The sequence below is a fragment of the Saccopteryx leptura genome, chromosome 2 (assembly GCF_036850995.1).
Source record: "Saccopteryx leptura isolate mSacLep1 chromosome 2, mSacLep1_pri_phased_curated, whole genome shotgun sequence".
Lineage (NCBI taxonomy): Eukaryota > Metazoa > Chordata > Mammalia > Chiroptera > Emballonuridae > Saccopteryx > Saccopteryx leptura.
The window spans coordinates 210,756,986-210,782,977 of record NC_089504.1 but is presented as its reverse complement, the minus strand read 5'-3'; the positions used below and the strand labels follow the sequence as shown (position 1 = coordinate 210,782,977).

At 40.3% G+C, this 25,992-nt stretch overlaps 1 protein-coding gene across 6 annotated transcripts in view; it reads left to right on the top strand.

Annotated features, from left to right (window-relative positions):
• The window catches only part of APP (amyloid beta precursor protein), a 276,723-nt gene that overhangs the window by 55,463 nt on the left and 195,268 nt on the right, over nucleotides 1-25,992 (top strand). For all 6 annotated transcript variants that reach the window (XM_066369939.1, XM_066369938.1, XM_066369937.1 and 3 more), the window contains exon 2: nucleotides 19,079-19,246. In XM_066369939.1, the coding sequence (XP_066226036.1) occupies nucleotides 19,079-19,246 (168 nt within the window). The remainder of the gene's footprint in view (nucleotides 1-19,078; nucleotides 19,247-25,992) is intronic.

The following is a 25,992-nucleotide window of genomic DNA, read 5'->3' as shown; positions in this document are numbered from 1 at the left end:
CTCTGAGACCTTAAACTGGAACTTCTAACCCCAGAATAGTGAGGTGATAAATTCCTGTTGTATAAGCCAAAAAAAAAATTAATTTGATAAAATTTGTCCTGATAAATTTTTGTTTCCCTCCAAGGTAACCTTTGTGTAATTTTTTAGTGTTTGTCAAAAATGTAAATACATCATTCTAGATGTGATTTGACACAAGGTCTCTCAAGATGATCTAGGGCCTCTTATTTGTAAAGCAGAAGGGTACATCGCTTTTTTGTTTTTTATTTTTGAAACCTTTGGAACTTTTTTATGGAACTGCTACCCAGCCGTGCATTTCCTGTCTTGTACTACTTTAAAAAATTATTTCAAGCAAAATACAGGATCTTGTGTACACAATTCAATGTGAAAAGGTTTCTACCTTCTAAGCTAATTTCTAACCCTAATACTATTACTTAATATTAGTTATTTTTATCAAATACATACCTGTATTTGCATAATCCTACAAAGTCACAACCCACCCTATAACTCTATACTTAACAAATAACCATTTATTATAGCTCACAGGCTTATGGGTCAGCTGGTCTTGGCTGAGCATGAATAGAAAACAATAGAACTTCAGAAATTCAACATATATAAAATGTCTCTTGTGTCTAAAATGGAGAGGAGTAATAGAATTTGCATTTTCTGGGTTTCATTATGTGCTGCATGCTAATCTGCCTGAGCTGTCGGAACTTGTGGAAATTACGCTGGAAAATTGTTCATTTGTTACCATCAAATTTCTTTACAATGAATGCCATTCAAGCTAGCAACTCTGAGGAGCCCAGTTTCCAAGTTCTTCAGCTTGTTAGCAACAGGACTTAAATGCACTGACTCTAGAATAAGATTTTAGCAAAAGCACTGTCATTTGAAATTTGCTCAAATTGATCTACCAATAAACTATGTGGTGTATGTGTGTGTGTGTGTGTGTGTGTGTGTGTGTGTGTTGATTACTATTAACACTACTACATACTATACTGCTAGTTCTATGATAGGTATATATATACAGATACATGTACGTAGATATCTGTTTACTGTTGAAAAATTAGAAAATACAGATTAGCTGAGTTAACAGGTGATGACTATGCATTAATAGTGGAAATAGCGGGGCTCTGCACCCTACTTTTGCACATCCAATTGGTTGCTTCTGACTTAAGGAAAAGAAACTGATTTAGAAGAAAGTTTCACATTTACTCTTCAGAGGAGATTTCTTAAAGAAGGGCTGACAAAAGTGACTAGATGCTAACATCTGGTGATTTAAATTTAAGAAATGCAGGTTAAATATATATTTAAACTGTGGTTTTACTTCTCTTTTACTTGCTCTAAAAAAATTTTTTTAAAAGCCAGTAACAAAGAACTACAAAATACTGCTACAACAAAGGGGAAAGTTGTTTGAAAATAATATTCAAGATTTAAAAATGAGGCCCTGGCCGGTTGGCTCAGCGGTAGAGCGTCGGCCTGGCGTGCGGGGGACCCGGGTTCGATTCCCGGCCAGGGCACATAGGAGAAGCACCCATTTGCTTCTCCACCCCCACCCCCCTCCTTCCTCTCTGTCTCTCTCTTCCCCTCCCACAGCCAAGGCTCCATTGGAGCAAAGATGGCCCGGGCGCTGGGGATGGCTCCTTGGCCTCTGCCCCAGGCGCTAGAGTGGCTCTGGTCCCGGCAGAGCGATGCCCCGGAGGGGCAGAGCATCGCCCCCTGGTGGGCAGAGCGTCGCCCCTGGTGGGCGTGCCGGGTGGATCCCGGTCGGGCGCATGCGGGAGTCTGTCTGACTGTCTCTCCCCGTTTCCAGCTTCAGAAAAATACAAAAAAAAAAAAAAAAAAAAAAAAGATTTAAAAATGAAAAGAGTGGCAACTAGTGGCTGGAATGCCAACGGGCCTATTATGAAGAAAGCCAGCGTGGGCTTTGGAATAACAGCGTCAGCAGGTTTTGAACCTTTCTGATTAACTGAGTAGATATGGAGGTGACTAATCTTGGTTCTTCTGAGAGTCAAATTAGATAATGAAGGAGAAGGCCTAAGTAGACACTTTGAGTTTTGCCAGTAATTCTTTTCCTAACTGTGTTTACAAGGTCAAGTTTGAAGATATAGCAATATTGAGAAAAATAGAATAGTATAAAGATGGATATTGCATGTTTTTGTATGCTAGCTATATGAAACATGCTAGAAAAACTAGAAGACACAAAGAGATAAGCCATTTCTGCATCAATGATGTTTAAAAGAATTTGACTTTTAACCAACATAAAAGCACATTAGACTCAATTGTACATGGTGTAGAATATATGATATATATCATATATATGTATGCAGTTAAAATATAAAACAGTTACTGTCAGGAGTAAATGAATATTAATTGGATCGAAAACTACGTTTTAAGTAAATAGTTTGGTTGCCATACGTGAGGCTCTGTTGTTTAAAATCCCAGGTTTGTATCTCCTCCAGGCAGAGGACATCACTCTTTCTGGGCCTGCCTAAAACTCATGCTTTATACATTTGTAACTAATTTCATAGCTGTTGAATAACAAAGGTTTCTATTGAGCGAACTTGATTTCCTCCTGGGCATCAGCAGCAAGAATTATTTACCAGCTTTGTTATGAGATAGAAGGAGTGTGGGGTCTTTAGAAAACCTATCCTTGGAGCAGAAAGGCTTGATATTATCAATGACAAAAGTAAAACAATTTAGTAATGATGATTTGTTCCTTAATCAGGGGAAAAGAATCCATGGATTAAGGCACTCTAGTGCCTCACAAGTAGTGAAGTATTGTTCCTAGCGATTTGGGGGCAAGAACATATTTTATGGAACATTAGGTGAGGCAACGTGGAAGCAGATGTGATTGGCTAAGAGGTCAGGGTTTTTTTTTATGAGGCTAACAGGTCCTCTTTAGTCGAAGGTGAATTAGGTAAAGCTAACTTAGAGAATTGTGATTGGTGTATGTGGGTCCCCATACAAGAATTACCTTTTATCAATATCGGCAGCGGCCATGTATTCACCAAGGAGCGATAGATACATTGTCATTTGAAGCCAGGGCAATAGTGCCAGATTTCAAAGAGTGAAATATCTGGGTTAATTCTCTGAGAGGAATTTTTTTTTCTCTATGTATTCACTTTTGTGGCAAATCAATTTTAGCCTGAAATTTGAGCTTTGACACAGCCGCGCAGCAAATCGTGGATGTGAGGGACGTGGCCATCCGCTCACAGGTACATGGAAGCTGTGTGCAGTTGTGGTAACAACGTTTCATTTCTTCTGTATGCTTGGACAAGCTTCTCTATTCTTTCTCACCAGAAACTCACACATGCACACACACAGGGGCAAAACCTTGGAAAATAGCAATTTTTTGTTAATTTTTGAGAGTCAACCTGGTCACATCAACAGCATCCTGGATGGAGTAGGTCTGACTTCTGTCTCTGCCTCCTCATAATTGTGTGGCCTTGGGCACATCCTTACCAGACCAGAGCCTTTTGCTTCTCTGTTGGGATGGACGATTTTACAGATTCTTCCAGTTCTATGATTCTAATTGTAACGTGAGATCTCCTCTGAGGTAACACGGGCAATTGCAGATGTTCTGATTTTGCTGAAGTTTCTTTTTTGGGGGGGAGGGGCACTAAAAGGAAAACTATACAGCTAGTCTTTTCCTTTACAGAATGAAAATGTGCTTATATGAAGCATTTAAGTGATGCTTACGCATTTCCCTCTTGAAAGGAGTTCACTCTCAAATCAGTTAATTACATTGAATGGAAAATATATTTTACAATTAAGTTTAAAAGCGTTTCTGTGGGATATAATTGAATGATGCCCAGGTTAAGGGGAGACTGTATTTATGAGAGGAAACCATGGATGTGATTGAAATAGTATCATCATGTTTTTTTAAGAGATGCTATACCAGCATCGGACCCTAAGGAGATTGTGAACATTAAAAAGTATGAGGCCAGTGAAAAGTTTGTTTAAATGCAGAAACCAGATGCTGTTCATTAGCTACAGACCTTAAATTGACATAAATCCTGACATAAATCCATGGATGCAGCTAAGCTGTGGATCTGAGCCTTCTCCTTGCCAAGGAGACTTCTCAGCCCAGGAAACAGAGAGCTCCTTGTTCCTTCTACCTTTTCGAAGGGCCTCTGTAGGGAGGAATGCGGCTAAGCCTGCTCTATAAGGAATTTTGATCTCCTTGATGATAATAACGAAAACTTTTTTGGGAAAGGGAACACCCAGTTTGAAAGACAGCGGGAGGAGCATTTTGCATTTGTACATTACCGCAGTCTGGCTGTTGGTTTTCCAGTGCATCTATGCAGATTGGTTTAGATTTCATACATATGTTGATTTGCATTTCCCCATCAGCCCTTGAAAGCCATTGTTTTTAGCTAACTTGTTTTGGAAAGTCTATTTGCACTTTAGTAATTCATATTATTAGGACCTTAAAATATTTTTTCTGGTAGCAAGAGATTGCTTTTCAAAAGATTAGCTGCATCATTAGGTGTAATACTTACAGTTCTATAGTTGAGAACATTCTATAAATAGCCTCTTGATTTTCAGGCAGTGTGTGGATGCCCCATTGTTTCAGCCAGTGATTTTGTTCATTGTCTCTAAACACTGTTTGTTTGTTTTTCCCATGGGAAAGCATCTCCAGACTCATGATGTCAGTGGAAAGTCATTCAATTGACAAGAACTATTTTCACTTTCAGTCTCTCAGAAATGTGGAGACTGTGTATGGCCGGTTATACCAGGGTTCCAATCTTTTAGGTATTGTCTCAGATTTCTGCAGAAGTAACCCTAAATTACCTTAGATAGTATTAAGATGAAAGCAAAACTCAAATATAATAGTTATGTAAGTGGTTATGTATTTCATCTATTGAAGCTTTTGTACTTCTTTTCTATTAAAAAAGAAAATGTTTTCAAAAAGTTAGAAATAATTATCTTTCAGATTACCTTGACAGATGATGCATTTTCACTGGCAGCAAATAACTTAAGCTAGGACCCAAAGGTTTCAGTTTTAGGAGTGTCCCTATTAACAGATCCCAAATGGGATCTTGTGGGTAATATATTTAGCCATTTCTCTGAGGATTCATTGGGAAAAGGGGATTTGAGTAAACCTCTTGGGCTCTTGGATAGCTAAGTATATTTGATCACCTGGACTGGTGTTAGATTCCCCTGGCTGAATGCCAAAGAGTGCACTGCTCCTAGCAACCAGACTTTGTTTCCTAAATGGTTTAGGGGACATTCTGAGGATTGCATGTTTTCTTTTCATTGAACCAGTAATATAACTGATTTATGTTACTTAAAACATGGAACTCTTTACAGGTAGCCTTCAGTAAGAATAGAAAAGCTACTGGTTCCATTTCTATCTTGCAGAAAATTGCTCTGATTTTCTTGTACACATGTGGTAGTGCAAAGTTTGGGAAAGAATTTTTGCCTGATAAACATGCTTTTGTATTTTAAGTATTTGTGAAGGACCTTTGTAATGTCAAATGTGAGAGATGTATAAATATGAGGAATTTTTAAATTTTCCAGTATTATAGTTTGCCTTAATTACTGAACAATCAAAGTTGAACTATTAAACAATCTCCGCTTAAGAAAGTTGGGCATGTTAATGACCACTGTCCTCTATACATTCATTTTTTAAAGTTAATATTAGCTCTCATCTTATTAAATACTCAAAAAGAATTGAAGCATATAATTTCTGGTCTGAACTTCCATTGGTAAAAATAAAGAGCATAAGGCAGTTAAAGATGTTCTTTAGCAATATTATTACCAGACTGAAGGGGTCTTATTCACCTGCAAGCATCAAAGCCCAATGCTATTCAAACAGGAGTTTGCAGCAGAGAAAGTAGAGGTTTGTTAATTAAGGAAATGGCACCACGCCCTGAGTCACAGATGGCTTCCAGGGAATGGATTATATAAGGAAAGATATCATGAATCTTGGTGGCTAAAGGAGTTGGGTTGTGGACTGTACTGATTGATTGGGGTTAGGGGTAAGGAGTAGTTGATCATTGTATTGGGTCCTGATGTTAGCCTTGACCTCGTTCTGCCTGGTTTCTTGAAGGCGTGGTCCATAGCCTCCTTTCACTTTCGTGGACCCGGGACTGAAACACAACTCAAGTCAAGATGTTATCGTGAGCTTCACCAAAACTTTGTTTCTGTGGTGAGGCCTTTGTTCTTAAGACAGTTTGATACTGACAAGAATCCGATGTCCTAAGGGCTTAATGATTAAGGAAGGGGAATGATCGGACAGAAAGGAGAAAACGTCATTGTAAAGCCAGTATACCTATGGTCAGCATCACAGCCACCTGACCTGTGTAGATTTACGTTCGCATTTATTTTTTTAATTTTTTAATTTTTATTTTTTTAAAATAAATTTTTATTAATTTTAATGCTGTGACATCAATAGATCAGGGTACATATGTTCAAAGAAAACATGTCCAGGTTATCTTGTCACTCAATTATGTTGTATACCCATCACCCAAAGTCAGATTGTCCTCCTTCACCTTCTATCTAGTTTTCTTTGTGCCCCTCCCCCTCCCACTTCCCCTCTCCCTCCCTCTCCTCCCCTCCACTTCCCCCCCAACCACCACACTGATGTCCATGTCTCTTAGTCTCATTTATATGTCCCACCTATGTATAGAATTTTGAAGTTCTTGTTTTTTTCTGATTTACTTATTTCACTCCGTATAATGTTATCAAGATATTGCCATTTTGTTGTAAATGATCCGATGTCATCATTTCTTATTGCTGAGTAGTATTCCATAGTGTATATGTGCCACGTCTTCTTTACCCAGTCATCTGTTGAAGGGCTTTTTGGTTGTTTCCAGGTCTTGGCCACTGTGAACAATGCTGTAATGAATATGGGGCTATATGTGTCTTTACGTATCAATGTTTCTGAGTTTTGGGGGTATATACCCAGTAGAGGGATTGCTGGGTCATAAGGTAGTTCTATTTTCAGTTTTTTGAGGAACCACCATATTTTCTTCCATAATGGTTGTACTACTTTACATTCCCACCAACAGTGGATGAGGGTTCCTTTTTCTCCACAGCCTCTCCAACACTTGTTATTACCTGTCTTGTTGATAATAGCTAATCTAACAGGTGTGAGGTGGTATCTCATTGTAGTTTTGATTTGCATTTCTCTAATAACTAATGAGGATGAGCATCTTTTCATATATCTGTTGACCATTTGTATTTCTTTCTGGGAGAAGTGTCTGTTCATGTACTCTTCCCATTTTTTATTGGATTGTTTGTTGGTTTGTTGTTGAGTTTTATGAGTTCTTTGTATATTTTGGATATTAGGCCTTTATCTGAGCTGTTGTTTGAAAATATTATTTCCCATTTAGTTGGCTGTCTGTTTATTTTGTTGTCAGTTTCTCTTGCTGAGCAAAAACTTTTTAGTCTGATGTAGTTCCATTCATTTATCTTTGCCTTCACTTCTCTTGCCTTTGGAGTCAAATTCATAAAATGCTCTTTAAAACCAAGGTCCATGAGTTTAGTACCATATTAAATTAATTTTAGTACAAGGGGACAAACTGTAGTCGAGTTTCATTCTTTTGCATGTGGCTTTCCAGTTTTCCCAGCACCATTTGTTGAAGAGGCGTTCTTTTCTCCATTGTGTGTTGTTGGCCCCTATATCAAAAATTATTTGACCATATATATGTGGTTTTATTTCTGGGCTTTCTATTCTGTTCCATTGGTCTGAGTGTCTATTTTTCTGCCAATACCATGCTGTTTTGATTGTTGGGGCTCTATAAGATAGTTTGAAGTCAGGTATTATAATGCCCCCAGCTTCATTCTTTTTCCTTAGGATTGCTTTGGCTATTTGGGTTTTTTTATACTTCCATATAAATCTGATGATTTTTTGTTCCATTTCTTTAAAAAATGTCATTGGAATTTTGATGAGAATTGCATTAAATTTGAATATTGCTTTGAAATATGGTAATTTTGATTATATTTATTCTTCCTATCCAAGAACAAGTAATATTTTTTTATCTCATTGTATCTTTTTTCAATTTCCCTTAACAGTGCTTTGTAGTTTTCATTATATAGGTCCTTTACATTCTTTGTTTATTCCTAGGTATTTTTTGTTGTTGTTGTTGCAATCGTGAAGGGGATTATTTTTTTTAGTTCATTTTCTAATGTTTTATTGTTGGTATATAGAAAGGCTATGGACTTTTGTATATTAATTTTGTATCCTGCGACCTTACTATATTGGTTTATTGTTTCTAGTAATCTTTTTGTGGAGTCTTTGGGGTTTTCGATGTATAGGATCATATCATCTGCAAAAAGTGATACCTTTACTTCTTCTTTTCTGATATGGATGCCTTTTATTTCTTTATCTGGTCTGATTGCTCTGGCTAGAACTTCTTGCACCATGTTAAATAAGATTGGAGAGAGTGGACAACCCTGTCTTGTTCCTGATTTAAGGAGGAAAGTCCTCAGTTTAATGACATTACTATGATGTTAGCTGATGGTTTATCATATATGGACTTTATCATGTTGAGATATTTTCTTTCTATACCCATTTTGTTGAATATCTTTTATATAAAGTTGTGTTGTATTTTATTGAATTCCTTTTCTGCATCTATTGATAAGATCCTATGGTTATTGTTCTTTGTTTTGTTGATATGGTGTATTACGTTAACCGTTTTATGTATGTTGAACCATCCCTGAGATTCTGGAATGAATCCCACTTGATCATGATGTATTATTTTTTTAATATGTTGTTGTATTCAATTTGCTAGTATTTTGTTTAGTATTTTAGCATCTGTATTCATTAGAGATATTGGTCTGTAGTGTTCTTTTTTTGTGTTGTCCTTGCCAGGTTTTGGTATGAGGGTTATGTTGGCCTCATAAAATGTGTTTGGAAGTATTGCTTCTTCTTCAATTTTTTGGAAGACTTTGAGTAGAATAGGAATGAACCAAGTCTTCTTTGAATGTTTGATAGAATTCACTAGTATAACCGTCTGGGCCTGGACTTTTATTGTTGGGGAGGTTTTTAATAGTTTTTTCTATTTCCTCCCTGCTAATTGGTCTGTTTAGGCTTTCTGCTTCTTCATGACTCAGTCTAGGAAGGTTGTATTGTTCTAGGAATTTATCCATTTCTTCTAGATTGTTGAATTTGGTGGCATACAGTTTTTCATAGTATTCTACAATAATTCTTTGTATATCTATGATGTCTGTGGTGATTTCTCCTCTTTCATTTTGGATTTTGTTTATATGAATCCTTTCTCTTTTTTCCTTGGTGAGTCTTGCCAAGGGTTTGTCAATTTTGTTAATTTTTTCAAAGAACCAGCTCCTTGATTTATTAATTTTTTCTATAGTTTTTCTGTTCTCTATTTCATTTATTTCTGCTCTGATTTTTATTATTTCTTTTCTTTGGCTGGTTTTGGGTTGTCTTTGTTCTTCTTTTTCTAGTTCTTTAAGGTATGAAGTTAAGTGGTTTACTTGGGCTCTCTTGTTTGTTCATATAGGCCTGAGGTGCTATGAACTTCTGTCTTATTACTGCTTTTGCTGCTTCCCAGAGATTCTCATATGTCATATTGTCATTTTCATTTGTCTGTATATCTTTTGATCTCTGTGCTTATTTCTTCTTTGACCCATTTATTTTTTTAAAGTATGTTGTTTAGTTTCCACATTTTTGTGGGATTTTTTTCCTTCTTTTTTGAAGATGAATTCTAGTTTCAATGCTTTATGATCAGAAAATATGCTTGGTATTATTTCGATTTTTCTGAATTTGCTGATGGTATTTTTGTGGCCCAACATATGGTTAATTCTTGAGAATATTTCATGTACACTAGAGAAAAATGTATACGCTGTCACTTTGGGATGAAATGTCCTGTAGATGTCTATCATATCCAGGTGCTGTAGTGTTTAGTTTAAGGACAATATATCTTTATTGATTTTCTCTTTGGATGAACGATATAGAGCCATCAGGGGTGTATTGAGGTCTCTAAGTATGATTGTATTTTTGTCAGTTTTTGTTTTCAGGTCAATAAGTAGCTGTCTTATATATTTTGGTGCTCCTTGGTTTAGTGCATATATATTAAGAATTGTTATGTCTTCTTGATTCAGAGTCCCCTTAATCATTATGAAATGACCATTTTTGTCTCTGAGTACTTTTGCTGTCTTGTAGTCAGCATTATTAGATATGAGTATTGCTACGCCTGCTTTTTTTTTGGATATTATTTGCTGGAGTATTGTTTTCCAGCCTGTCACTTTGAATTTGTTTTTATCCTTGTTGCTTAGATGTGTTTCTTATAGGCAGCATACAGTTGGATTTTCTTTTTTAATCCATTCTGCTATTCTGTGTCTTTTTATTGGTGAGTTTAATCCATGTACATTTAGTGTAATTATTGACTCTTGTGGCTTCCCTATTGCCATTTCATAAATTGCTTTCTGTTAGTTTTGTATCTTCTCTGATTCTTCTCTTTTGTTTTTTTATTATTTTTGTTTGGTTGTATTCCATACTTCTTTCCTTTGTTGCTGTCTTTTTTAAGTCATGTGCTTCTGTGGTGGCTTTTTCAAGGGTGTTACCATTAAGTAATGAAAAGGGTACCTACCATGTTCATTGTAGTACACTATCTTATGAATGCTTCTGCACTCCATCGTCCTTTGCTGCTGTTAATCTCTGACCTGGCCTTCCCCACTTTTTTTTTTTGTTTTTGTTGTCACTGTTTAAATTTGGTTTTATTGTGTTCTTGTTGGAACTTTTACTTGTGGTTTTGTTTTGCTTTGTTCTTTGTATCTGGTTGGAAAACTCCGTTTAGTATTTCCTGGAGTGGGGTTTTTCTGGTGATAAATTCCCTCATCTTTTCTGTATCTGTGAATGTTTTCATTTCTCCTTCATATTTGAAGGATAGCTTTGATAGGTATAGTAGTCTTGGCTGAAAGTTCCTCTCTTTCAGGACTAAATATTTGGGTCCACTCTCTTCTAGCTTGTAGAGTTTCTGCTGAGAAATCCGATGATAATCTAATGGGCCTTCCTTTATATGTTGTATTCTTCTTTTCCCTGGCTTCCTTGAGAATTTTTTCTTTGTCGTTGGTTTGTGCCAATTTCATTATTATGTGTCTTGGGTAGGTTTGTTGTGGTTATGAAAACTCTTTGTTCTGTTTTCTTCTTGAATTTGAGGCTTTAGTTCTTTCTACAGGCTTGGGAAGTTCTCATTTATTATTTGTTTGACTATGTTCTCCATTCTATTTTCTCTCTATTCTCCCTCTGATATACCTATTATTTTTATGTTTGTCTTTTTGATGGAGTCAGACAGTTCCTGTAGGGCTTTCTCATTTTAAAAAAAATTTTTGAGTCTCTCTCTTCTCTCTGTTGTGCCTCAAGTTGCTTGTCTTCTGTGTCACTAATTCTACCTTCTATCTGACCTGTTCTATTCGCTAAGCTTGTTACCTTGTTTTTCAGTTCATGAATTGAGTTTTTCATCTCTGTTTGATTTGTTTTTTAGTTTCAATTTCCTTGGTAATATATTCTTTGTGTTCATTGAGTTGTTTTCTGAGCTCCCTAAATTGCCTTTCTGTGTTTTCTTGTATATCCCTGAGTATTTTTAGGATTTCTATTTTGAACTCTCTGTCATTTATCTCCAAGGTTTCCAATATATTAAATTTTTTTCTTCATAGATTTTTTTCTCATCTATCTGTGCTACATCTCTGTCTTTTGTATCCATGATATTCTATTTCCTTTTCCTTAATGGCATCTGAGGGTGGTTTTGTTGATAGCACTAATGAGAATTAATGAAGAATAAAAAGTAAAATAAAGAAAGACAAATATGGAAAAAAAAGAATTTATTATTTCCCTTTTTTTATTCTTTCTCTCCTCTCCTCTCCTCCTTGAAAAAATATCATGATGAATTGTGCTAAATGGAACAAAAACTACCTATTATGGAGGGCCTGAGTTGGGGAGAAATGATAAAGGTGCCAAAAAGGAGGTAGGGACCCAGAAAATGCAAAAAAGGATATAATTTGGGTCATGAATACAATGACTTGCTTGTAAGTGATGGTTGACTAAGAGCTATAATGAGAGGGATAAGAGGGAAACAGGAAAAAGTAGAAAAACTACTATTGTATTAAGTGGAGCAAAAACTAGATAGAATGCAGAGTCATGGTTGGGGGGGGGGAATGCTAATGAGTTAAAAAGCGAAGTAAAAAGCACCCAAAATGCCACAAAGAAAAAATTTGAGTCCCCAATAAAATAATTTGTTCATGATTGAGGATTGAATGAAATGAAAAGTAAAGGAGAAAGAAGAATGTAATAGAGAGGGAGATAAAAGAAAAAGGGAAAGAAGAAGAAAGAAAAAACCAAAAAAGAAGAGAGAGTTAAGGGATTTGGAGTGTAACCCTCATAGAGAGAAAGAGAGAAGAAAAGAAAGAAAGTGGGAGATGTAACATTTATGGGTAGTGTAGTTCAGGAAGAGAAAAGAATAATATGGGCAGAGAATAAAAGAACCAAAGTAGAAGAAAAAAAAAATAAAAACAGGAAGATGTAAGAAACAAAAAAAAAATGGAAAAAGCTATAAAGTCTGTCGATTTTCTTGGTTTTGAGAGGTTATCTTCTTCCTTTTTCTTTCTTGTCCCTCTTCCTGGTCAGTGACTCTGTACCCCAGGCTCTGCCACTGTGGCATGCTTAGGTAGAGATTTGCAGTTGATAACTCTCTATGGCGATGTCATATATTAGGCTTTAGCCTTGTTGGTAATCGAGGCTTGTTAGCATTTGCAGGCTCCGATAATGAGAGAGCTCGTTTTCCCAGAGCCTCTCTCCTAGTCTCTCCTTCCTGAATTAGCAGCCTGATGATTCAGCTATGAGGTTGCTGCTGCCTCTGCCTGGAGAGTAAGAGGCTCAAAGAGCTGGCAAATCCCCACTCAGCACAGGGCTCTGGGTAAGGCTCTGTCAGTCAGAGCCACCAGCGTAATCAAGCAGGGGTAGGAGCCAATTGCTCTCATGTTGCCTTCTATGAGCCTCCAGCGTGTCCAGTATGCCTCAGCACTCTGTGGGACTACTCTACCCAGGCTTTTTGCACTTTGATACCTGTTTTGGCTGGGAAGAAGATGCCCTAGTCACTGCCTGCAAAACAAGAGGTCTTAAAATCTGCCAAGTCCCTTTTTTTAACGTATAGTCTTGAGTATGAAAGCTCTGCCAATCAGAAGTTGTCCCCACCCCTACGTGCATAGCAAGAGGCACTCAAACATATCACGCCTCTTTACTTACATGGCTGAACTGAGAGAGATCGTGTTAGTTAGAGCCGCATAGGTCAGTTCGGAGGTGAGCAGACTGTGGGTTAAGCTAATTTCAGCGATTGGATCCGCAGATCTGCTCCCTAGACCAGGGGTCCCCAAACTTTTTACACAGGGGGCCAGTTCACTGTTCCTCAGACCATTGGAGGGCCAGACTATAAAAAAAACTATGAACAAATCCCTATGCACATTGCACATATCTTATTTTAAAGTAAAAAAACAAAAACGAGAACAAATACAATATTTACAATAAAGAAAAGTAAATTTAAATCAACAAACTGACTAGTATTTCAATGGGAACTATGGGCCTGCCTTTGGCTAATGAGATGGTCAATGTGCTCCTCTCACTGACCACCAATGAAAGAGGTGCTCCTTCCGGAAGTGCGGCGGGGCCAGATAAATGGCCTCAGGGGGCTGCATGTGGCCCGCAGGCCGTAGTTTGGGGACCCCTGCCCTAGACAGACTGCAAGCTGCTTGCGCGCCCCTCCCCCTAACGCTTTCGTATTTTTTTTTCTTCCCGGGGATGTTAGCTTGAATGGCTGGGTGAGGCGCCCCACCCGCCTGGAGAAGTTCGCGCACTCCCTGTGCGGCGCTGTTCAGGGTGCAGGAACCACACCGAGACTCTAGTCACAGCCCAGGCAAAGGCCTCTGACCCTGCCTCCTCTGTCCAGGAAAAAGGGTGCCCACTCCTGGGGCGCTAGGAGGAACCTCTTGCACATTATCCTCGCTCGCTGATCAGGATATCGGGGCTAATGATGGCTGCTGCCCGCCGTCTTTGCCTGGGTCCGGCATGGGTGTTAGCTTGCGTGGGCTGAGTCCCTGCGGGCACAGTCTTTCCTTGGCTTGGACGAAAAGCCTGGCTCCCTCCACACCCTCATCCCCCAATCTCAGTTCCAACTGAAAGCAGCCCTTGCTCAGGTTACTGAGGAAGGCGGAGTGTTCCTTTCTCTGTCTTATTTCCTTCACAGTTGGTTATGTATTTAGTCAATTTTTTGCTCGATCATCCCTTCGTGTTCAGTGTGAGGGCCTTCCAGATGCTCCAAGGATAGATTTTTCTGTCACTGGTTGAAGAATTTGTTGAAATTTTGGGGAGACTTATCGGTAGCGCTCCTCACATAGCCATTTCTCTGACGTCACTCTAGATTCGCCTTTATTTCAGACAGATCATAAAGAAACAGTGGAATCAAAAACTGATGGAGCATTTTCCTTTATTCTAGACTCATACTGGCCAACGAGTAAAAAACAAAGACACGGGGTACCAAAATCCACTCACACATGTTCTCTGGTTTCACAACCAGGAGCATCTTTCTGGTTTTCCTAGAATCAAAGGCCCCAGCAGCCTTATTCACCTCTGTTCCCCATCTCCTTCTCCTGCAAAAACTGGTTTCTCCTTCAGCATGCCACCATTTTGGCTACCTCCTCCCGTGGCTTCCCTGCCCTGCTACAACATGGGCTCCTCCTCCCTACCACAGCACAGTCTCCTTTGCAGAATGGCCTCCTAGCTCCTCCTTTAAAAACTTTTCAGCAGGAAAACCCTACCCCAACACACATTAACGTAACCAAGCCCCTTCCCAAGCAAGAAGGGCATTTAGCTGTATCACATTGAGAGCATCACCATGTGAGAGCAGTGGCCATCTTTAACAAAGCGGGCATAAAATAATTTATCTGCCTGACAGTCATATTAAAGAAATGGAGTTTCTGCATGGTTACAATATGATAGGATTGTAACCAACTCATTCTAAGACAGATGTAAAGGATTACCATTTGGTAGTCAGTGTATACAAACTTACAAAAAATAAAATGCATAAAAGAATGGCAAAGTCAAGAAGAGGAAACGATGGCAAAGTAAAGAATGGAAGAAGCAAAAAAACGTTAGAAGTCAAGGTAAGAAAAAATGAGGACATGTTTATTTGATGTGTTTGTCAGGTCGAGTGACCAGTTGTCCCAACTTGCCAGGGACTTTCCTGGTTTTAGCATGGGAAGTCTCATCTGGAAACCCCTCATTTCTAGGCAAACTGAAATGGTTGTTCATCTCTGTTGTCAGGGAGAGGACTTAGAATGATTAGTTGCTTTGTTCTCAGAAGTACATCAAGTGCCTAGCCTGTGTTGTATACTCAGATTTACCGAATGAAGAAAGACATGTTAGCTGCTGCCATTTTGTTGTTGTTGTTGTAATTGTTTTATCAGGGTTGCCTCTCTGTGTGAGTAGTTGAGAATGAGACTATTTAATTAAAGTAGGTGAGAGAAGCTGTGGCCCAGTCTTTGGGACTGCTCTGGGCTCTGAATTTGAGGACTGCAAGCTAGTGAAGGGATAATCCAAGCTAAGTAACCAGAGCCAGCATAGTTCACTGGGACAGAAGCCAAGGTAATAGACATCCAAAGACGATTTATGTATGGCAAAGAAGCTGAAAAGTGACAGGTAATGAAGAAAGTCCCTGTTTGGTTTCTCAGATTAGAAGTCATATGTGACCTAGAAGAAAGCAGTTTGAATGGTGGGATTGTAAATCAGATTAAAGGGAGTATAAGAAGCAGGTTAGAAGGTGCTAACAATGTTTATTGAAGTCATCAGCAGAGTTAATTGAAAAATGGAAGAAGTTTCCTCTAGAACATGGATTAATAAATTGTGGCCCACTGGTTAAATCTGCCTTACTGCTTGTTTTGTTAATAGTATTTTATTGTAAAACACTCACTCATTTTGCATATTGTCTGAGGCTGCTTCTTTCTGCATGGTCACACCAGAGATTGTGTGTCTCACAAAGCCTAAAATATGGCCCTTTGTAGAGAACAGTTTCTGACTTCCTGCTCCAGACCTTATGTAGAATGGAGGGAAGTTCATTTGGTTTTTTTTTTCCTAAGAGATCAAAGGCTATTTGTTGATGTATTATGGAGCTGGAGAAAAATGGGAGCATATTAGGTCTTATTGCTGTGTTAACAGGTGTATTACAGCCAATTTAAAGGTTTAAAACAACAAACATTTATTATCTCTGTTTCTCTGGGTCAGGAAGTCCAGTGTCTTCTGGGTGGTTCTAGCCCCAGGTCTTCTTGGCATGTCAGTGGTGTCAGCCAGGGCTGCAGTCCTGTGACTGAGAGTGTAGGTTTCCAGGCTCACTCACATGGTTGTGGACAGGAGACCCTGGTTCCCATCATTTGGGCCCCTCCACAGGGCTGGTTCAGTATCTTCGACATGGCAACTCAACTCCCCATGGTGAGTGATCAAAGAGGGAGGATTCTTAGAAGCCAAGGTGCCCTGGAGGTGTTGCCCTTATAAAACTTACCTCCTTTTCGCTGTATTCTATTTGTTGCACAGATAACCCCTGATACGTTGTGGGATGGGGATGGCACTGACGATGTGAATACTAGGAGGCAGGCGTCATCAGGGGGTTCCTTGGAGGCTGGCTACTGGAGGAAGAGAGGTTGGCACTGAAGTGTTCCATGAGGGGAAGCTATGGAACAAAGGGCATGTGTATTGACAAGGAGGTAGAGGCTACAATGACCAGACTGTGCAGAATCTGAGGTAGAGGGATTTTGAGGTGGTGAGGGGGGAATCATTCAGTAAAGTAAGTGCCAGCTGTGATAGAGATCCTTAATCTCTCTGTTCAGTTAGAGCTGAGACTGGAAATCTTTGGGACAGGAATGAGTTTGAGCAGAATACCATGGGGATACAATGGTGATCCCATTCCCAGATTATAGATTCCTTGAGGGCAAAGCTCATATTTTATATGCAAATAAATACATTTACATATTTATATATATTATACATATATTTCATATCCACCATAGCATCTAATTTAGAGTTGTACCTGTGGATATCTGATGATGATGATGATGAGAGAAGGACAGACAGGGACAGAGAGACAGGAAGGGAGAGAGATGAGAAACATCAGCTGGTAGTTGTGGCACTGTAGTTGTTCATTGATTGTTTCCTCATACCTGCCTTGACCAGGGGGTGGGGAGGCTGCAGTTGAGCCAGTGACCCCTTGCTCAAGCTGGTGACCCAAGCTAAAGCTGGTGAGTCCATGCTCAAGCTGACAACTTTGGGGTCTCAAACCTGGATCCTCAGCATCCCAGGTTGACACTGTATCCACTGGGCCACCACCTGGTCAGGCGGTATCTGATTATTTTACTTTCTTGCAATATTAATATCTTATTAACCTCAATAAAATCGACAAAATTCGCACTCTGACTTTTAGGATCAAGGCACTGGATTCCCTTTATTCTCCCAAAAAAGCTGTTGAAACTTAAGTTTATAGAGCATTCTGCTTAAGCTGCTTCTTTGCATCTGTTAGAGAATGAGTCTCAGTTTCTGGCTTTCAAATTGTAGGAGGTGGCAAGGGGCCCAAACTGGGGAGTCGAGGGGTCCTAGATCTTCCTGCTGACCATCTGATGCTGTGGCCACTCTGCTGTTTGTTAAGTCTGGTGACATTGGGACAGTATTTTGTTAATTATGTGTGCCTTACAGAGTAGAACTAGAAATGTTGAAGATTATTACCTGGAATATGGTTTTAAAGATTTTTGCCAAGAGTTTTTGCACTTGGGTCAGCAATAAATCTCAGCTGGGGTCCATGCCAGACTTTTTTAAAGGACATAAATCCCCTGTAGTGCTTGGACAAAATACATAGGAAGATGACTAGAATGGACAGATGTTTGATCTATTTTTACATTTCTGTGGGAAGAAATGTCAGGAAGCCGTTTTTAACTGAAATCTCTCAGTACAATTTTAGGGTTTTGTTTTTTTTCTCCCTCCTGTGAACAATTTTTAGAAATGATACAAGTGATTATAGAATTACCAAGTTCCTTACTGCATGAATGGCTTCTGTGGCATGTTAAAACTTCTTGGCATGGATGTCACACGTGTTCTCAGCAACGGGATTTAACAAGGAAGGAATTATGTTGCTTAACGTGTCTTTTGACTCCTTGGTTTTGAGTAACAGTTTTCCTGTGGGTTTAATTTTCAACTCTTGCTGATTGTTTTTTTATTTTAAAGATATCAGAACCTATTGAGTGAGGTAGTACACATATTTTTATTATTTCCATTTTCCCTTTTAAAAATATTTACAGGAAGTCAATACCTGTGCACAGCGAGTTTGGAGATCCAGCAGGGCGCCCTTTTCAAAATCATTTTCCCAAAGTGGTACATTTCCTGTTCTAAGAATAGCTGGGACTTGTTGAGAGCTTAATGCACAGCAGGTGGGTGCTGTGCTGAGTTCTAAATGAGCCCTTATGCCCCCTTGGCCTGTAGTTAGGAGTTGAGACAGAGATAACCAGGAAATACTCTGGGACAGGAGGGGGGCAGAACAGGGGGACAGCCAAATATTCAGTCACATTTGGGCATGGTTAAAAAAACAGTTTTTCTGCCCAAAAAGTTATAATGTATCAATAGTCACTTGCTAACTAATAATGCCCAGGTGTGGTCCCAGACCTGGATTGTTCTTTGTGAGAGTCAGTTGGAGGTTATTGTGGAATGTGCTTTCTTCTAGGGTGAGTATATTTACTTTTGCAAACGTTGTATTTTATTGTCAGAACCTTTCAGAAGGCACCACAAAATCTGCTGTGGGGAAATGTATAAACTTTTCAATGAATACATTCATTTTAATATTGCTAATTTGTTTATTTCAGTGTAAAAAAATAAATAAACACTGTATTACAGGTGGTTGGAGATGTATGTAGTATACAGAATAACAAGGAATGCCAGGGGCAAGGTTAGTTCACAATTAAGAGTGAGCAAGAATAGATCTATTTTCATTATTGTCGTCTTGTTTCACATACTCCTTTACAGCCCTTTCAACAAACTCGAAGACCCCTGAACTAAGGCTTGCTGTAACTAACCAAAACTTGATTTTCCTAGGTGCCCACTGATGGCAACGCCGGCCTGCTTGCAGAACCCCAGGTCGCCATGTTTTGTGGCAAACTGAACATGCACATGAACGTGCAAAATGGGAAGTGGGAGTCAGACCCATCGGGTACCAAAACCTGCATTGGCACCAAGGAAGGCATCTTGCAGTATTGCCAAGAGGTAAGTCCCCTCTGGCGGCTGTGTTATATCACGTGCCTTTATTATTTTTTTTAACTTATGTTTTTGTATTGTACCTCTTGCAGAGATATAATATCTACATCACGCAATGCATATCATTGTTCCTAATGATTCACTATTCATTAATGACATTTACTTGCTTTACTCTACTACATGCATACATGTTTTTAAAAATTATATCATACTATGACCATCAGTAAACCAACTGAGTGAAATTTAAGATATCTTGGCATTTCCTTTTATCCTTAGAATATATCTCACTATAACTGTACAAAGTGTTGTGTAAAAGTGATTAGAACTAAGTCTCTCTGTTTACCAATTTGCTATACTTTAATTCCTTTATTTCTGTTTGTATTGTGTCCACCTCCTTGCCTTATTAATTTTACTTTTTGAATGTAAAATGTTTACATTGTTGAACTATTAAAACTAAAAAGTTGTACATGGACATACCATTTGCCACCCATCTTTTGTTGATAAACATTTTCATTGCTCCTGATTTATCTTTGTAAATATAAAAAGGATAGCCGACAGTAAGCACTGTTCTGCACTTTGCTTTTTTACCTTGACTTTTATAAGTTAAAAGATCTTCATCCATCAAGGTCTTCATCCTTTGCATAATTCTTCCTAGTTTGAGATTTATATCTTTTTAAAAACATTCTCCTGCTTATTTATTAAGTAGGGATTGGTAATTAATTTGCTTTTGATCATTTATGACATTTCTAAAATATACTCTTTAGAAATAATACTTACTTTCTACTAAAGAGTTCCTCTATTACAATATTACACATAAAATAAGCATTTGGTAAATTAAAACTCTGTGTGTGCATGCTTATAGGTTTTTGATGCCATTTCACTCTTTTGGATATAAATACAGATTATACATTCTGAACGTTAAATTAAAAAAAAATTTTAGATTTTATTTAGAAAATTAACATTAACAGGGTGACATTGACACATAAGAGTGTAAGGTATTCCCCCCCTCCCCCCCCCAGAAGGAAGGAAAGGGCCGGAGCCAAGAAGTGTAGAATAGAAAAAGGCTTTATCGAGTACAGAGCGCATCCCGCCCGGCGAGGTTCCCTGGCCCAGAGGAAAGATGGAGGCCAAGGAAGTCGCAAGTGGTGACCCGCGTGGGAGATACTTAAAGGGTCCCTAGGGTGGTCAAACTAATATGACGTGGTGAAATTTCACTGGCTGGCAGACGGTCACTTTTTTCCAAAGGGTTCCTGTGAAGTTTCTTTTGGTGCACTTGGTTGTGGGTGGTCCTAGCCAAACTTCCCAGGCCTGACCTTTCCCCATTACCCACCGACCTTCATTCTGACCTTTTGTGTTAAATAGAAAAGGGGCGCCGTTTATTCATCTGACTACTTCCTGCTGATTAGGGGTGTTGTGGGGAGGGGGAGATCGGAAGGTCGTGGCTTTGAGGGGTGTCAGGAGGAACATCTGTGTGGCCGTGAGTTGAGAAACTTCATGGATGCGGTCCTGTAAGGATTTTAAAAAAAAGAGGAGTAATAGGGGATTCGTAGGGTCCAGCCTTTTGGTGAGCTGGAGATGGATGGAGTCCAGTGGTTCCAACTGCCAGTGGTCCTGTAAGGAGGCAAGCTAGAGGCAAAACTGCATGTCAGGAGTGGCATAAAAAGGAGAAAGGAAGGGGTCCCATCCATTACCATAACCGAGACCCATAAGGGAACTAGAGGTCCAGAGTGTGATGGCAAAACAGAGAAGGTAGCCCCCATGTCCACAAGAAATGAGATGAACTTACCCACTTGTTGCAGCATACCCTGGGTTCTCCGAGTCTAGGCCGTGTTGATGCACTCACCTGGCTGGATTGGCCTCCCATTTGGGCGGCTTGTCCTCCACGTAGAGGTGCTGAGGAAAAGCCTGTTGTCCAAAGGGGCAATTGCTCCACCAGTAACTGGGCTGCTTGCAGTCAGGGCAGGGCTCAGTGGGCAGCCGTGGGCAGGGGCCCTGCCGGGACCAATGAACCTGCTTGCCATACTTAAAGCAAGCTGCTGGTGGCTCTGCTGGTCTCAGGGTTGCCACAAGAGTTTGGGTTTGGAGCGTTACCTTCTGCTGCATGCGGGCCTGGTGAACAGCCTTGGCCTGTTTCTACTAGTTGGGACCGTTAAAAACTTTAAATGCCATGTTCATAGGTTCCGGATAGGGGCTTGGGGGGTTGGGAATAAGAGGAGGGGGGCTTGTGAGGAGCCTGGCACCCAGATCCCGCAGGAAATGCTGGAGCCAGAGGCAGGACAGGGCCAGAACTTCCTGCAAGAAAATTGGGGTTGGGCCCTGGCCAGTTGGCTCAGTGGTGGAGCGTTGGCCTGGCGTGCAGAAGTCCCGGGTTTGATTCCTGGCCAGGGCACACAGGAGAAGCGCCCATCTGCTTCTCCACCCCTCCCCCTCTCCTTCCTCTCTGTCTCTCTCTTCCCCTCCCGCAGCAAAGCTCCATTGGAGCAAAGATGGCCCGGGCGCTGGGGATGGCTCCTTGGCCTCTGCCCCAGGCGCTAGAGTGGCTCTGGTCACAACAGAGCGACGCCCCGGAGGGGCAGAGCATCGCCCCCTGGTGGGCAGAGCGCCGCCCCCCTGGTGGGCGTGCCGGGTGGATCCTGGTCGGGCGCATGCGGGAGTCTGTCTGACTGTCTCTCCCCGTTTCCAGCTTCAGAAAAATACCAAAAAAAAAAAAAAAAAAGAAAATTGGGGTTGGGCGTCGGGGTCCTGCAAACCAGTGTTAAGAGCCAATAGTAGGTGGAGAATGGCCTGACAGAGGAGGGACTTAAGAACACAGTGGAGAAGGGAAGGGCCCCTGGCCAGCAGGGGAGGAGAAAGAAAGATGGTAGTGGTGAATAAGAAACAGGATTTTGCGAAGGGAGAGGAGGGAGCTCTCAGAGGGAAGAGACCCAAGCATAAAAGAGGTCCACAGAGGGACCAGAGAAAAGTCCCGAGAGAGGGGTGCCCCTGGGGGTCAGACAGGAGGGAGAGAGAGTTGGGAGTCCACGGAGAAGGAAAGATCAGGAGTGGAGGTTTAAGGTGAGGTTTCTCTGGCCCGAAAAAGGCCTGCACGGTGGAACAGGCAGCACAGAGATTAAGGATGGGTGCACGAATAATTAGAAGCTGTGTAAGTAAGAGATCTCCAATCAGTTCTTAGCTTTTTTGGTGATAGTTAAATTGGTGAGGGTGTTAACACCAAAAGTCCCTTCAGGAGGCTAATTCAGTGGGTTCTGTGGCCTAGCCACAGTGGAAAAGAAGAACAGTTTCTTCTTCTTTCAGGAGGGAGATTCCTGTGTTCCCATGGCTGCCCTCAGTCCTCGGAGTGGTCAGATTTGAGTATCAATGTCCTAAAACTAAAGGTCTGGCCACGGACGGAAGAGGTAAAGTGGATGTGCTCCGGACGTCTCCACAAGCACACTCACTCAGAATGGGAAGACTTCCCTGACGTAGCTACGGTTTCGGACAAAGAGTCTCAGTGGAAAGAACTGAGGGGAAGGTGGAGGCAGGGGACTTACCGCACCGTGCGCCAGAGTGGGTGGAAGGTCGGAGACCCTGGTTCTTTCTCTGAGGGGATGGGAAGAGGAGCGGTCCTTGTGGACTTCAAACTCCTCCCGGGTTTTCAGCACCAAAATATAAGGTATTTTTCCCCGCCGAGAGGGAAGGAAGGGGCCGGAGCCACGAAGTGTGGAATAGTAAAAGGCTTTATTGAGTACAGCGCATCTTGCCCGGCGAGGTTCCCTGGCCCCAAGGAAAGATAGAGGCCAGGGAAGTTGCAAGTGGTGACCTGTGTGGGAGATATTTAAAGGGTCCCTAAGGTGATTGAGCTAATATGACGTGGTGAAATCTCACTGGCCGACAGATGATCGCTTTTTTCCAAAGGGTTCCTGCGAAGTTTCTTTTGGCGCACTTGGTTGTGGGTGGTCCTAGCCAAAGTTCCCGGGCCTGACCTTTCCCTATTATCCACAGACCTTACAAGGAGTACATAAGTTTCAGGTGAACATTTCTACAGCATTTGAACTGTTGATTATGTTGTATACCCATCACCTACAGTCAAATCATTTTTTCACCTTATATTTATCTCTCTTTATATCCTTTGCCCCACCCTCCAATATTTTAAAAAAGTCTAGGACTCAAATTTCCTTTTCTCTTCAATGGCTCTTTTGATGTGTGTATCATCGTTTGCATTTAAATATTCTTTCCCTTTGTTTCACTTATGAATAATCAGATGTTTTTGCATTTGTATACTGACCCTATAAATTTGCTTTTCATGACCCTAGAATGGCTGTTATTCCCATTCCACTTAGAGATCCTCCTAGTACCTGGGTAGCTTCACTTTCTGTTTTAGTCAATAGTTTGTCCCTGATCTAAGCTAGTCCCAGACCTTGCCAGATTGTTGGTGGCCAGAGGGTAGAGGGGAGGGTAGAGGGGTAACCTCTTGGGCATTTCCCCTTTGTTTTGCAGTTCTGGTATAATCTGCCTCTCTTGACTCACCACCCACAGAGGTCTTATAGAATGATGCACACAGGCTAGAGTCTTAAGCTGGATTAGGTAAGCATTAGACAGAAGAAGTAAGAAAGGGCCAGAACATTGGGCCTTATGAGCCTTTTTAATGAATTTGATCTTTATTCCATAACAACAGGAAGTCATTGAAGGTATTTATTGTTGTTGTTTTTTTAAAGAAACAGAATGACTGTAGATTTGCATGTCAGAATGTCACCCTCTTGCTTTGCCAACTCTGTCCCCATATCTGGTTTCTCATTTCCATCAGGGCCTACCCTGCTGGAGCCCCTACCCCAATGTTGTTCAGTATAGTCGCCACTGGCCACATGTGGATAATACAACAGGTGTGTGCTGTAAGTGTAAGCTAGGTACCATATTTCAAAGACTTACATGAATAGAAAGTAAACTGTCACATTAATAATTTTTACTGATTTCATATTGACATATTTTGTATATACTTTTTTTTATTTTTAGTTGATTTTAATTTATTGTGTTTACATAGATTCTAGTGTCACCCCAAATGCATTCCCCCTTTCCTGTATATACTTTTAAGACATGTATATGTTACTGAATTGTAAATATGGATGTTATTAAAATGAATTTCACCTGTCTCTTTTTTTACGTTTTAATGTGGCTACTATGGAATTTAAAATTACACTGGCATGTTTCATTATGTTGTATTTTCATTGAACTGTGCTGCTCTCTCTACTGCATGCCACCAATGACTCTGGGCTATAAGGGTCTTTAAATTTCATGATCTGACAAGTGGTAGAGGGAGAGTGAAGTGAAGAATCCACCCACCCATCCAGGTGGTTGGGAGTCAAGCTTGTGTGGCTCCTTTTTAATACATTTTTCATTAAAAATATTTTAATGCAAGATGATTATGTAACTACTTTTCTAGAACCCAATGCTTCTCTCTTCCTCAAACATGCATCTCTGGATGCCATGGGTGCAATGATGGGTAGAACACAGCATTTGTTCTTAAGGGGGGATCTCAAAGGAAAGAAAGGCTAGTAAAGTAATTTTAATACTGTAATATGAAAACTGACAATGGCAGTGATAGCACATGGCTGAGATGAAGATGATCCTAATACTGTTATTGAGGTGCTGTAAAGTAGCGTACCTTAATTCCATGGATTATGTAGAGACACCAAGGCAGAATACAGAAGAATTTTTAAGAGGAGATTTATTAATAAGCTGGCTGCATATGATTTACACCGGGTATAGCTGACCCAAATTGTGTAGCCTCGAATATAGTTCTGAGGCTATTTATATACTCTTGACCACATACAGGTTGGAGGAAAAGGAGGGGGAGCATGACACAATGATTAACAAGCTTATAACATCCGTCTATACTAGGATCTATAAAAAACATTCCTACATAGTAAAACTTACAAGGTAACACGATACTGATGTCGTTTTTACGTATCAAAGACATTCACAAATCTTTTAGTGTCAACTTCCCATTCCTTTGTCTAGAGGTACATACATCAATCACATGATTTTAGAATGGGAGGGGGTTTACATGATGTCAGAAGATAAGCTTTTGTAAATCGCCCATTAAGGAGAAAGAAAGGGGAGAGGAAAGGGCTACTTAAATCTTTCTTTCCTTTCTCTCCCCCCCCCCCCCCTGCACCTGGCTAGCTGTTTACCTTCTTCCTCACAGGTGTGGGGAAGAGAGAGGGTCTAAGCCTCCTTCCTCCTTCCATTCAAAACCTAGTGCAAAAACCTCTCTATTAACAATATAATAGCCCTTCCTAAGTATGAATACGATTGGCCATCTTGAGCTGGTGTAAATCACACACAAGCATAAAAATCATATTTACAAAATCTCTTTGAATGCTTGGCCTAAATCATAAAATGCCTTGTAAGCCTCTTAGTAAAAGGGGGTTTCTTATCTCAGTACATAGTATGTCCTTGTAAGCCAGGAAGCTCCCACATTCTTCTCCCTTCTTTTTCCACAGAAAGGAGGGGGCAAGAAACCTGACTCTTTCTTCTAAAACACTAATATTAATTTTTGCAATTCTTTGGTACCTTACCACAGAGCATTAACCAAGTGTCAAGTTCTCCCAGGATGCCTCTGGAGTGATATCCTGGGAAAGAACCTTGAAAATTGCAACAGTTCAGGGGAACAAAGAGAAAGAATGCCATCCATGGAGAAGGAGCAGTGGCTAGAACCCTAAGACTAGGACTGGGAGATGTGTGTTGGAAGTTAAGCCGGGTTGATTTGTAAATGAGGG